General features: G+C 36.7%; 1 protein-coding gene across 1 annotated transcript; it reads right to left on the bottom strand.

The window, feature by feature from the left end:
• Positions 1–7,002: 7,002 nt before the first annotated feature.
• Positions 7,003–13,597, bottom strand: LOC126778754 (putative fatty acyl-CoA reductase CG5065). The gene is made up of 10 exons (XM_050502374.1): positions 13,476–13,597; positions 12,952–13,042; positions 12,213–12,335; positions 11,660–11,784; positions 10,789–10,947; positions 9,419–9,528; positions 8,997–9,064; positions 8,131–8,326; positions 7,499–7,679; positions 7,003–7,006 (listed from the first exon to the last, which is right to left on the bottom strand). The coding sequence occupies exons 1-10, from the start codon at positions 13,595–13,597 to the stop codon at positions 7,003–7,005; spliced, it is 1,179 nt and encodes a 392-aa protein (XP_050358331.1).
• Positions 13,598–14,719: the final 1,122 nt, after the last annotated feature.

Here is a 14,719-nt window from a genome sequence, read left to right as displayed (position 1 = left end):
ATCTGTTAACAAAACAAAACTGACTTCAAATAAAATTCGATCCCATAAAAAACTTAATCCCCTATTTTTTCTTATAATTGAAATTGAAAACAAACGGGTAGTGTACTCAAACAAAAAATATTTTTCCAATTGGTTCATAAATCTGAGTTCTGAGGTAAGGAATATAAAACAAAAAAAACCGAATACCAACCTCCTCCTTTTTTTGAAGTCGGCTAAAAATTTCAACTAATGAATGGTATAGCAACGATGTTATATACATTAATATACATATATATCTGATTATATAGTTAGATTTCGATGTTCGGTGAATGTTTTACAGTAAGCTGATGAACAATTTCTTCTAATCGTATGATTACTCGTATCTCGTTACTCGATTCTAATCGTACGGCGATCATAATAGACATTAAAATGTTACGTTTTAGAAGTTACAAAAGTAAATAATCAATCAATCAATCAATCAATATATAGGGAGATTGATCTGTAGTTTTCAAGAGGGTTTTATCACCTTTCTTGAAAAACAGTACCACCTCACTCCCGCTCCACGTTTCCGGGGTCTTGCCATGTTGGATGACGGAAATAAAGAGGCTTGCTAGCTCTTTCAGGATCGGAGTCCTGCCTGCCTTAAGCAACTCTGTTGTGATTCCGTCATCTCCCGGGGCTTTGTTGTTTTTAAGCTGTTCTAGAGCCGCCCTAATCTCGCCTTGGTCAACGACCGGGAGCTCCTCGGAGAAATGGCGCATAAGAGGGGCGCGCTGGTCATCAATACTGATTCCCACAGGTTTATCCGATCTTGAAGAGAACAACTGCCCATAAAACCTCTCTACTTCTCCGACAATTTCAGGCCTAGAGGTAACGACCCCACCATTTTCAGTTTTAAGTTTTGTCAGACGCGGCCTCCCAAACTTGCGAGCGAACACTTTCGATCCCCGATTTTGCTCAATCGCAGCCTTGATGGCACGGGTATTGGAGCGTCGGATATCGCGTCGCGTCAGCGTTTTTATTGTTCGGTTTAAGGCCTTATCTGACAAAAACGATGGTAGTTCTCGTCGTTTTCTCATGAGCTCGAGTGTCTCAGCAGAGAGTTTTGGTGCGTTGTCTCTTCTCTGTGGCGGAAAGCACTTGCGGGATGTGTTTTGCAGTATTTTGACCAGCGTGTCAGTTTTCTCATCAATGCTGCTTACGGTTTCCAACGCGGTGAATTGATTTTGAAGTTCCATTTGGAACTTTTCGGAGCCTTGAGCAGCTTGGAGCATGGTAGGTCGGAGAGTAGACCTCATCATTCTCGATCTTTTGAAGTCGATATTTAGAGTGCCTCGAACCAAGCGGTGATCACTTCCGGTATTAAGCCTGTTGATCACTGTAACATCTCTAAATATGTGCCTTTTATTCGAAATGATAAAGTCTATCTCGTTCCTAATATTTCAACTAAAACCGTATATTATATCTAATATAAAATAGTTTTCTAAAGTATTAAAATGCAAAATCAAAAATAAAATCAATCATTGTAATTGCTTGGAGCGCCATCTATGAACTATTACTACTACTACCCATTACAACGTTGTACCCATTATTGCCGCCAGTAATATAATGATATTATGAAATTTTATACAACTTCAAACACATTATACGTTTATCCATGACTTCCTTTTGTCTTATATTGGGTATTTTTTTTAAAGTTTTAATATATGCTTTTACAGTTTTTAATTAATTTCACTTTTGTTTACACATCAACCGTATAAAATATTGTATTTTAAAGTATTGTATTTTTAAGAACGTTAAGTTAGGTTAGGTTCGGAGCGTCACGGTAGCACGCATAAGTGATCCCGTTGCGCTCCTCGTCAAGACGGAAAGGGTACCGCTGGTTTTTTAGTGGGTATTCCAATGTTCAGGGCACACTCGGAGCCTTGGACACCGGCGAGCCCCACATAACCCCCCCCCCCACTGCTCCCGTGGGGGAAAAGGGTAACGCATTTTTACAGCGTTAAAAAAAAGGTTAGGTTAGGTTAGGTTAGGTTAGTAATTTAAATGTTATAAGTAAGTATTTAAAATAATTTTTAAAATTTCTTAGGACATTATTCACACAATCTGATCTCAAACTAAGCAGAGCTCTTACTATGGAAATCAGACAACTGATATACTACATATAAAACTATTTTTTTGTAAATACATTCTTATAGTTACACTCAGACTCAGGACAAACAGCGGCGCGAAAGGCAATTACCTACCAACCACGCCAACCGGCTCGTCAAATAAAATTAATTCTTTTGATTGAGTTTCCCTTATATTTAGTTATTTAACTTAATGAAATAAAATGGCAATACCCATTTTAAGGAATATTTTTATATTATTTTAATAATTTACCCCTCCAATTAAACAAAGTTTATGATGGGAATTGTGACAATAACCCAAGGCTCCTAAGCCGTATCGCTATTGGTCCTTATAAGGTTTTGTATTACCTTTATCAGTGGCGTAGCTATCGTCGGGCCAGGTGGTGCAGTACTCCAGGGCGCCGGAGCTCAGTGGGCCCTCTAACCTCAGCTTTGAAAAGAGAGGAGCATAAAAGAAAAAAAATCTTTTTCTGTTTTTTATGTTTTTAAAAGCCGAGATGGCCCGGTGGTAAGAACGCGTGAATCTTAGTCGATGATCGTGGGTTCAAACCCGGGCAAGCACCACTGAATTTTCATGTGCTTAATTTGTGATTATAATTCATCTCGTGCTTTACGGTGAAGGAAAACATCGTGAGGAAACCTGCATGTGTCTAATTTCACTGAAATTCTGCCACATGTGAATTCTACCAACCCGCATTGGAGCAGCGTGGTGGAATAAGCTCCAAACCTTCTCCTCAAAAAAAGAGGAGAGGAGGCCTTTAGCCCAGCAGTGGGACATTCACAGGCTGTTACGGTTACGGTTATGTTTTTAAATGAACATCAACAATTACAGAACTCCTGAATTAAGATTTTTAGCACATGCGTCAAGCGTCCTCGATAAAGGTCCTTTATATATTTGTATTTTGTTTAAGAAGGTTAGGTGAGTATTTTATATAAAATTAATTCTTTCACGCCAAACGGCTTGATTCGGCGCTAAATTCATTGGTCCTACCTCCAGAAGCGCTAGCGCAGTACTGAATTCGAACGCCCAAGGCATCTCATTTTGTTACATTTGGTAGGCACAGTATGAACGCTATTTCATAATGGGACATGACCTTGAGTTGCTACCATTTCACTCTACTGTAAACCGCGTAAAAGAAGTTCTTTCCAAAAATGCCAGTGCTATAATCACTGGTAAAATTTTTACTAATAAAAAACATATTTCATTAATTTCCAGGAGATATTTACGACTTAGTACACAATGCAAAAGCTGTTCTAATGCCAGTACAAACTTTTTGGTACTGCTTCGTTATTGAGACTCGATACAAACTAATTTATCTGATTTTATCTTGGTTATTTCATTTTATACCGGCTCTCATAATTGACGGATGCTGCATATTGACCGGGAAGAAACTAAGGTATGTGAATGTAACCTATGTACTTGGCCTTGTGCCAGACTGACTAAGTAGGAGACACCCAGTCCTCACATATCTATAGCCAAACAGCTATTTGGTTTGAAGGGACTACAGGGACTTGGAGCGACTATAGATAGGCACAAGGGCCATAACATTTTAGGTCCCAAAGTCGATGATGCATTGATGATGTAAGGTATGGTTAATATTTCTTAGTGCCAATATCAATCAGGAGAACCATTTGTCAGTTTTATCTACCTATTTGAAATAATAAAAAAATAATGAATTACAGTAAAAATAATCTCTTTTCAGAATTTACAAGATATACAAAATGGCTGACACTCTCACCTCTGTTTTTAATTATTTCACTACCAACGACTGGGAGTTCCACGACGCAAATACCCTTTCACTGTACAATAAATTGTCGAACACAGATAAGATATTGTATAACTGCGATATGTCGTCTGTAGATAACACCAAAATAATCTTTGCTTGGTGTTATGGGATTGCAAAATATATTATGAAAGATGATTTCAGTAAAACGGAATACGCCCTGAAGAAACAGTTTCGGTTAAGAATACTTCATTATATAGTTTTTCCTCTATATATTTACTCATTGTACAAATTAGCATATGTTTCTTTTGCTTTTATATACATGATTTTATCTGTGTTTTTTTCTAATGTTATGATATTAGTGAAAACTTAAATGTAATTGATGTAAAATTATTATTAAAACGCCTGTGGTATGGGCGGCTTTGCGTCGGGTGGGGATCGGGAATGACTTATTTAAATTAGATAAAAAAAGGTCATTAATCATATTTATATAGTTATGATTTGTAATAATAATAATTATTCGATTATATTAAATTTCGAACATAAAACACTCCAAGAAAGCACTATGAACATTATTTTTTGTTATAGAGTTGACTTATGATATTTAATGAAATATAATAAACAAATTACAAAATAATATAGTCGTTTTGTTTTTATTTACATTGATGCGAGCATTGGCAAAATTGTAGGTCAATCAAATCACAGGAATAAACTTGTTACTAAAGAGGACACTCCTAGTTCATGTAATGGATACAACAAAGAAAATTTTAGAACTCCTAACATCCTGTGAATGTCCCACTGCTGGGCTATAGGTCACCTCTCCCTTTTTGAGGAGAAGGTTTGGAGCTTATTCCATCAAGTTGCCTCAATGCGGGTTGGTGGAATACACATGTAGCAGATTACTGGTGGTAGGGCTTTGTGCAAGCTCATCTGGGTAGGTACCACCCACTCATCAGATATTCTACCGCAAAACAGCAATACTTGATATTGTTGTGTTCCGGTTTGAAGGGTGAGTGAGCCAGTGTAATTACAGGCACATGGGACATAAAATCTTAGTTCCCAAGGTTGGTGGCGCATTGGCTATAAGCGATGGTTGACATTTCTTACAATGCCAATGTCTAAGGGCGTTTGGTGACCACTTACCATCAGGTGGCCCATATGCTCGTCCACCTTCCTATTCTATAAAAAAAAAAAAAGATTTTCAGTGAAATTAGACACATGCAGGTTTCCTCACGATGTTTTCCTTTACATGAAAATTCAGTGATGCTTGCCGGTGTTGGAACCCACGATCATTGGTTAAGATTCACGCGTTCTTTTTTCACCATTTGATTCACCAGCCCGGAGTCTGGAAGTTGGAAGTGTGTACACTACCGTGCCTCGGAAAGCTTGTAAAACCGTTGATCCTGCGTCTGAATTTTTTCCGGTCGTGTTGGATTGCCCATCGAATTATGAAATTTAGGGAATAGAGAGTGCACCTGCGTTTGCACACACGCTTGTGCACCATAATTAATCCTGTGCAGTTGGCTAATCTCTCTTGAGATTGGCCGCCATGGTCGAAATCGAACCAGAGGATATTATTATGCCTTACCCCTATTATGGGTTAATCCACAATCATGGTATCAGATTCCATTTTCCATCGACTTGTAGTCGCGTGACGTCATCATCCAGTAGCTGGTTAACAGTGGATTCGAGGTTATTAATCCACTTGGAGTACCCTTTGATAATACCATGGACATCTTGGATAAATACTTTTATTTTAGTTATATAGCATTAATCAGCACAAATCGGATCATTGCGAAAAATATATATAAATAAATATTTAATATGCTTATAATAAAAGCCGAGATGGCCTAGTGGTTAGAACGCGTGAATCTTAACTGACGATCGTGGGTTCAAACCCGGGCAAGCACCACTGAATTTTCATGTGCTTAATTTGTGATTATAATTCATCTCGTGCTTGACGGTGATGGAAAACATCGTGAGGAAACCTGCATGTGTCTAATTTCATTGAAATTATGCCATATGTGTATTCTACCAACCCGCATTGGAGCAGCGTGGTGGAATAAGCTCCAAACCTTCTCCTCAAAAGGGAGAGGAGGCCTTAGCCCAGCGGTGGGACATTAACAGGCTGTTACTGTTTACAGTTATAATAACTCTATTTATGTTCAGTGCGTAATAAAGGGCTCGGTTTCTTCACATAGAATAATTTGTTTATATAAAAAAATAAACAACACAGTGATGTTTAAATATTATTTTGATTATGCTCAAATCAGTAATACTTGGTGGTATGGTTATGTGTAGGCCACGTTTGGGTATACCACTCATCATATATTCTGCCGCTAAAAAGCAATACTCAGTTTTGTTGTTTTCCGGTTTGTGGGGTGAGTGAGCAACTACAAGCACAAGGGACATAATATATTAGTTTCCAAGGTTGGTATACTTTCTTGAGCCGTCACATAATTTTTATGACAATTACTTTTTTAAATAAACAATTTTACGAATATTTTCAAAAGATTTTATTGAAAACCAGTAATGTGTAACATCAAGTTTATATGATATAATAATTTATGTTTATAGAAAATAAGTACAACCCACTTCATATTCCTTATAATTTCATATAAATGTTAAAAGTATAAACATATCATTGCAAAGATATTATATATAAAAGCAAACGCAACACATGATATTTTAAATAATGAGTATATATATAAAGGAAAAATTGTATAATGAGCTATCTTGAACCAAAACTGTTTTTTCATCGCGTACTCCTTATTTTCAAAATCTTCTTTAGCAATATATTTCATAACGCCATAACTCCATACATATATCATTTTGCTGTTATCAACAGACGACATATTGCAGTTATACAATATCTTATCTGTGTCCGACAATTTACTGTATAATGAAAGGGTATTCGCGTCACGGAACCTCCAGTCGTTGGTTGTGAAATACGTAAACACCGAGAAGAGAGTGTCAGCTAATTTGTATATCTTGAATAATCTGTGAAATAATTACATTCCTATAAATAAATTGAAATTGAATCTATGTTTTTAACTGTGATTCATATTAGAGGAAATGTTCTTTCTTTTTTTTGATAAAATTGGGGCTAGAAACAAATATATGCTTTGAAAGCCCTGTAGTTTCCAATTCCGGAATTCTTGGTGATTCGCTTAACTGTGCACGAAAAACAATGATCTCTGAATGATGGAATTGGGTAAATGTCATTGTGATTCATATCCAATTATTCAATCGTCTTAGACGCACATCATGACATATTACCATTGTTATTCTTTGAACAATTCTCTTACCAAAAGCCTCCAATCCTTCGTTTCAATCGCCTCACTTGGAATGGAAGTGAGACAATATAAAAAGAGGGGAGTGCAATGTCAAACCTGTGCATCTCTTTATATCTGCAATAGACCTTATAGGCCGGTTTTTCCACGCAATAATATAAGAACAACGCGTGTTGGTGTAGATAATTGCAGTATGCTGATATACTTTATTTTTCTCATGCAGCCTTTTGTACATAAAAGTTTTTTGTTTGTGCTTATAACTGTATGCTTCTGTAACTCTTTTGGTGTACATTCTATTCTGTTCTATACTGAAACTATTCATTTTACAAAAGTATGGCAAATATTACTTACACAAAACGTTGTATTCACTAACCTTGGTTTCTTTCCCATCACTATGCAGAACCCGTCAATAATAAGAGCCGGTATATAATGTAATAGGCATGATAAAATTATATAAATAATTTTGTATCGAGTCTGAATAAGAAACCGGTACCAAATAGATTCTTTTATCACTAAATTGTATTTTTCCTTATATAGAATGTCGATCATTTCTCCTAAAATTGAGAAAATTGAATTTTAATTTTTAGAGGAATAATACAGAGGTATTTTTTACAGATTTTTCAGGGGTATATGCTTTTTTTTCATCGCATTTATTTGTTGTTTTTTTTATGATTATATGTCTTGATCGTTTATTGTTTTGTTACTTTGATAGTAAGCACCCGGGCGACCTTTGCTCAACTGTAATGAGTAATAATGAAAAGAGGGTTTTCCGGGGATAATATTAGATGAGCTAATTCAATCTCTTAGAAACCCCTCTAGTTTGGCAAATCCCATATACACCCTTCACCGCTTCATATGGGGGTAAATGCGTTTATCCAGCGAGATAAAAGGGTATTAACTGACTGTTACAGTACTTTTAAGATTACAGTTACTTTTAAGATTCAATGCATTCTCTCTATTTCTACGTACACACAAATCCAAGATAGTGTAGAGAAGTCCACTCACCCCACTTTATAGGATTTCTTGTTCCAGTAACTGTGTATATAATGGTTTTCCTGTCACCTCTGGTGAATTTCTCGTATGTTTCCCATGCAGCTGCTATTATAACGTTATTAACTATATCGACGGGTGTGAAATCAATATTTATCTCATTCTTTGCCAAATGTGTGTGTGTTACACCCATGGCAGGTCCAAGTATCATCTAGAAGTAGTTTTCTTTTTATTATTGTGATTTTTATATACATATTTAAAATAAAACAATAGAATGAGGGTAGAGAGCGTATTAAACTAAAAAGTCATCAGTGTACACACATTCAATAATGTATTAATTAGTATTTTAGATCTCTCATCTCGGATCACTCAACGCGGTGCGCGGGAACATAGAATAGATATTGAAATTGGCGCGAAGTGAAGACGGTATGTGTGCACAGCGAGCTGATATATAAAATATAATATATATTTTAAAATAAAAAGAACAAAATACACATTACAAATTTAAAGCAGAAACAAAAGATTGTCCTGTGGCATTGTACCCAAGACGCTGGCACTATTGCCTCTCTGCACCTTAATATATTAATATATAATTAAATAATATATATTAATTAATTTGTAATACCGGTTTTTCACCTTATATTAAAGCACGGTTAAGGGTGAACATTACAAGGCACAGGGACATAACATCTTAGTTCTCGAGGTTGGTGAAGCATTCGCGATGTAAGGAATGTTTCATATTTCTTACATCGCCAATGTCGTAGCATTAAACTAAACTTATAACATAAAACTATGTGATTATTTACTGATTACTATATTGTATGATAAATAAACTAAACAGCTCACAAATATTATTTGTTTAAACGGTTTTTTTTATTTACCCCGCTTGGTCCAAATGCATTTTTTGGATCAATCCATCCAGGCATCGGTTCTTCAAAGGCACCTATCACTAGAAATAATGGAACAAAAAACAATTCAAATCTTTGTAAGAACTGATGTATGTATGTCTGCATTGTGGAATAAAGTCCCTGTTGCAGTCCGTAAAATCAGATTATTGTTTAATAACTGGCACAAGACAGGCGTGCTAAGATCCCTTGGCATATCATTTTCGATGTATATAATTTTTGCGGTTACATGTACTGAACTCCAGTACTAATGTAAGACAACAAGCCTGTAATTTACCACCGCCGGTCAATGGCCTTATCCCCTCCCGTTCCCCTAAGAAGAGGGCTTGATTACATTACAGATTCCAAAGTATTTACAACAATATCCAATGTATTTGTTTTTATATACATAATATTACCTACAGCAGGTCGAACAATACATATAGGCAGGTCTCTTGCATGACGCCTTATAAGGTCCTCGGTAATGTTTTTCGTGAACGTGTAACTGTTTGGCCACTGTTGGGTAAGCCTATAAAAAAGTAAATTTCAATCAAATCAATACGAATACAGGTAAAGAATGGATTAATAATAAATTGTTAATATCCCTGAGCCAGTAAATCCTTCACCTGGAAGTGTGAACTTCAACTTGCTTCCCTTCTAGATGGTCGCAGGCTCGATCCTGACGTCTCGGATTGCTGTAGTATCGACTTATAATACAAGATTACCGCTTAAAAATTATTATTATTTATTTATTTTGAACAATTAATACATATTATAAGCAGTACGTACGATAGTAACTATAATAGTATTAAGCCGTGTCGTAGCTATTAACCCCCTCGAATTCGACAGCAATTAAAAATTTCCTAAAGTTTTGGAGCTTATTCCAACACGATGCTCCAGTGTGGATATCCAGACCTGCATATGGCAAAATATCATTCAACACATGCAGGTTTTCCCAGAATTTTTCTTAAGTTTTCCTTCATTATTGAGTACCATAGCTCAGTGGTGCTTGCTTGGAATTAAGCCCAAGATCTTTAGTTACGATTGACCTGTTCTATATATTGATTTATGTTTTCTATATTCAAATCTCGGCTTCTTTTATAAATATATATTTACCAATTGTACAATCACAATATGAATATTTTGTACTGTAATCACAAAATAAATATTCAATAATTAACCTTCAATAAATCTTGAATACTAATAGTAATGACTGAGTAAGTATGTCGAATATCGTCATAAAATTGCTCTGACAAATTTTAAGAAGTTTTGTTTACTATAAGGACTTTTCCCCAATCGATGAACGAGAAGAGAAGTTTTTTTTTATATGTCATAAAGGCAAATGCCTCCACCCCGCCTAATGGCCGTTGGACTATACTACCAGTATAGTCCAACGGCCTTTACAGTCGGGAAGGGTGATTTGTACTAGTCGCCCTCTCTTTGCCGGCCCGCAAGATGCCTCTTCATGCCTCGATTGAAGGTGGAGGAAATTTTAAGGAGGTTATTTAATACATGGTAAATATATGGTCAGGACCAGTGATCGGAATAAGATATAAATATTTAATTTAATCTTACAAAATGGTGGTACCAAGATGATAATACGACATTAATATTTTAAAAATAACTGAAATCTTCCTGGGACAGTAGACGTCTATAGGCGTCATAACAATTACTATGCTATTTTGTCATATGTACTGTTTGTAGCAAGACACAAGTTTAGGTGATGTTGTGTATTTATTAGTTTCAGATAATTGTAACTCCGAAAAGGAACCTTTATAAAAATACTCACGGAGTTATCATGTTGTTTAAGGTATCTTCGTTAACACTTTCCGCAAGTTGTATTAACGCATCAGGAGGTATTGGGCTGTCATAGAAGTCCTCTTCAATTTCACCTTTGATACGACTCCTCGTAGCGTTAGCGTAGGCTGTAGACACATGGACTATCGACCTATTAATTAATAATATTAAAAAAAATGTCTTTGTAGAAGTAATCCAGGACCTATTTCGGCCACGATAGCAAGCAGAAGCGATCCCGTGGCACGTTAAGACGGAAAGGGTACCGCTGGTTTTTTAGTGGGTATTCCGATGTTTGGGGCGCACTCGGCGCCTTGGACACCAGCGAGCCCCACAGTGGGGAGGTACCCACTGTTCCCGTGGGGGAAACGCGTAACGTGTTTTTCCAGCGTTAAAAAAGGACCTATTTCGGCCATTATCGAGGAAGATTCGTAGTCTAACCAACTGCGATGAACATATAGTGTAGAAAGACTACACAAGGGCAAACAGAAAGTTCATCGATTTTAGGCTCCTCCGGGCTCTCAATGGTAACGTGATTATGTCTTCCTGTTCATTATCCGACACGAGGCCTTTTTCAGAGGAGGTAGTACACTTGTGTTTGGCCAAACACAAATGCACTCTTATTTTCATCCTAACTCTCATAATCAAATACTTTTTATATACTTTATAAAGTAACTGGTCATGTCGGATTGTCGACCTTATGGGAGTGTAAACACTGTCATAAATCTTTGAAATGCTCCAATAATTTATTCTAAAAAACCCATAACTTTTTATCTGTCCGTCCCGGGCTTAGAGAAAGAGGCAATCAAAGAAATGGTATATGACTTATCATTGTATATTAATAAAATAATTTTACAAGTACATACTTAATGTTGGTACAAGATCTGGCAAATTTCAGCATCTCTCTTGTCCCACGGACGTTAATCAAAGTCGCTTTTTTGATAGTTTCAACAAAATTTATGGTAGCAGCGGCATGAACTATCACGTTCACCTATGTATAAAAATAATAACAAAAAGAACATGACTTATGATTTCTATTTTATTATTACTATTTATTTCTTTCCGACTCCCTCGATCCTTAATATTCCTTAGTAGTCTTGGTATTCTAAGCGGTATATCTCTAATAAAATAATTTCTCTATTATTTACTCAAAGAAGAATATTGAGTTATTAATACGCTCCACCGCGAAATTATTTATAATTACTTATATATATTTTAAAATACATATCTTAGTGATATCATACAGACCTTACTGATTTTAATGCTTTCTATTACACACAAAAACTCATCGATACTGGTCAGAATGTTAACAACAACAACAACAAACAAACAAGTGATACAACAACAAAATCTGAACAAGTCAGATCTATATAACCTGTTCACTTGTTTCGGCTCCAACTCCATAATATATACTCGTACCTCATTAGTAAGCGAAGCCCAAGTTTTTTCATGAATGCCAAGATTAATCTCAGAGACGTCGCCTTCAATTCCCACTATTTTGTCAACGAAAGAAGGTTTTTCTTTGCGTAGAATTGTGAAAACCTAAAAAAGGGATTTTATTTTTGTTATTGAATAACACGAAGTCAATGATATCGCTAGGGGTTAGATAATAAAGAATTAAAAACAAATTGGGTATTACTGGTTATCAGAATAAAGGATCAAGAAATATTGTATTTTCTCATACTCATTCTATGAGAGCTGTTTCTAAATTGGAATTATGTTCTCTAAATTAAGAAACTATATTTTTTATTTTCGTTTCCTTTTATATTACAGAAATTATGATCATTACATAGGATTTTATTTAAATTTAGATTATTAATTTTTATTATTTTAGTCAAATTTTAAAATAGTCCCTCCCGATTCCCACCCGACGCAAAGCTGCCCATAATGCAGGCCGCATTTCCGCGTTGTATGGCAATGGACAACCTTTGTGCCAAGTGTAACCCGGAGCGACTGTCAAATCCCCTCTCTATAAGGCGACAGCCAATTTCCTATATTAAACTGAGGGCATCCGACCCCCAACATCCCGACGTCTCAACCGCTAGTGGCACAAATAAATAATTTTTTTAATGTTCTCTAAATTGGTAATTATCTTATGTGAAGTAGACGAATTTCGCGACTATTGGTCATGAAGAATGAAAGACAAAATTTATCATACCGGGTTCTCTAAAATACCATTAAGTCTTTCTTGAACACTTCTCCCCTTCTTTTGACGTACCAACACATAGATTTTTCTTATATTTGCAGATCTAGAAAATAAAAAAAACTAAATTCTATTATTTACGTCTCTCTCCTTCCATAGTTTTATGTTTTTCTTGATATGTGTGAAAAATTACATTTTTGAACCAAAATTTCAGAATTTTGGTAAGCGAGTAAAAAATTGCGTTCTTAATATTAATTAAATTAAAAATTATTTGCGATTTAAATTTTTGTAGTCTATATAATTATATAATATTTATATAAGTATAGTCGAATTTAACTATCATAGGAAAAGTTAAGCAGCGATAAATCAAACTATATAGTTTTTACACACATATATTGTCACAAGCACAGAAGGGGTTCACAAGAAAGATATAGCGAAGGTACAGTGATAGCGTTTAAGTATGAAAATAGAACAACTAAGAAATATGAGAGGAATAAAGCGTAATACGTAAAAGCGTTGTATAGCAATGAGTATCGAACGGTGCGCGCGCGGCCTCACGGCGTCGGTATCGGAAAACGACTGGCGAGCGGGGTAAAATCGATGTTGCACGACGGTCCCGAGGCGCGCCCGAGCGCATCAGCTCGGCAGTGACGTCACGCATAGCGGTGCTTTAACCAACTATGCATGAAGCGAGTAATGCGTTTATTCAACGCTACATCAGCCCCCCCGGAGACCGTTAAGGTCGAAAAACGTCGGGAAAACGTACTCTTCGACCTGATCGAGTACGGCGATCTTCATTACTTCTAACTGTATCCTCTATCTGTTTCGTCCCAACTTCCGTGCGCGGCGCTTGGTCACTCAGTATGTACGCTGGTTTTAATCTGTCTATCGAAACGGTGGTAGGTTTCCCCCGAATGTCGATCTTGAAGAATTTGTCTCCTCGTTCGATGACGGTATATGGTCCAGCGTACGGTGCCTGTAAAGGCTTGCGAACGAAATCTTGCCGTATAAAAACTTGTAGAGCAGATCGCAAGTCCTTGCTGATGAAAACAGGAGTTCTGCCATGGTGAACAACTGGTGTAGGTTTAAGTTTCCGAATGTTTTCTCGTAGTCGTGCGAGAAAATCTGTGCAATCCACGATTTCAGTGGGACAGTTGTTGAAAAATGTGCCAGGTAATCGTAAGGGCTCTCCATACACTAGTTCAGCTGATGACGTGCTTATGTCCTCCTTCCATGCTGAACGAATTCCTAAAAGAACTAGCGGAAGTACTTCAACCCAGTTTTCATCATTGTGGCACATTATCGCCGCCTTGAGTTGCCGATGGAACCGTTCGACCATTCCATTCGCAGCGGGATGGTATGCTGTGGTCTGTATATGATTGACACCTATCAGCTTCGAAAGTTCCTTAAATAAAAATGCCTCAAATTGTTTTCCTCGATCCGTTGTTATCTTCTCGGGACAGCCAAAACGTGAAATCCAACCAGCAACAAAAGCATTTGCCACTGTGTCAGCTTTGATGTCGGAGAGTGGTATTACCTCTGGCCAACGAGTGAATCTGTCCACGGCTGTAAGACAATACTTATACTCTTGTGAGGCTGGCAGAGGTCCGATTAGATCAATGTGTACATGGCTGAATCTGTTCGACGGAGGAACAAAATGCTGTACAGGAGATCGAGTGTGTCTGGAAACTTTCGAGCGTTGACATGACAGACAGTTACGAGTCCACTCGGCACAGTCCTTTTTAATATTAGGCCACACGTAGTTTTGCGTGACCAGTCTGGT

This window comes from Nymphalis io, chromosome 27, assembly GCF_905147045.1.
Source record: "Nymphalis io chromosome 27, ilAglIoxx1.1, whole genome shotgun sequence".
Classification (NCBI taxonomy): Eukaryota; Metazoa; Arthropoda; class Insecta; order Lepidoptera; family Nymphalidae; genus Nymphalis; species Nymphalis io.
Note: the sequence above shows the minus strand (reverse complement) of the source record. Positions and strands in the feature narration are given on the sequence as shown.

What these genes read in the sequence shown, in the direction of transcription:
- LOC126778754 (XM_050502374.1), bottom strand. Translation starts at nt 13,597, where the DNA reads ATGCGTGACGTCACTGCCGAGCTGATGCGCTCGGGCGCGCCTCGGGAC. An exon ending in TTAAACAACATGATAACTCC is followed by an intron (nt 9,529 to 10,788) that starts GTGAGTATTTTT and finishes ACTTTTTTATAG; the next exon opens with GCTTACCCAACAGTGGCCAA. An exon ending in TATTGTTCGACCTGCTGTAG is followed by an intron (nt 9,065 to 9,418) that starts GTAATATTATGT and finishes CATTATTTCTAG; the next exon opens with TGATAGGTGCCTTTGAAGAA.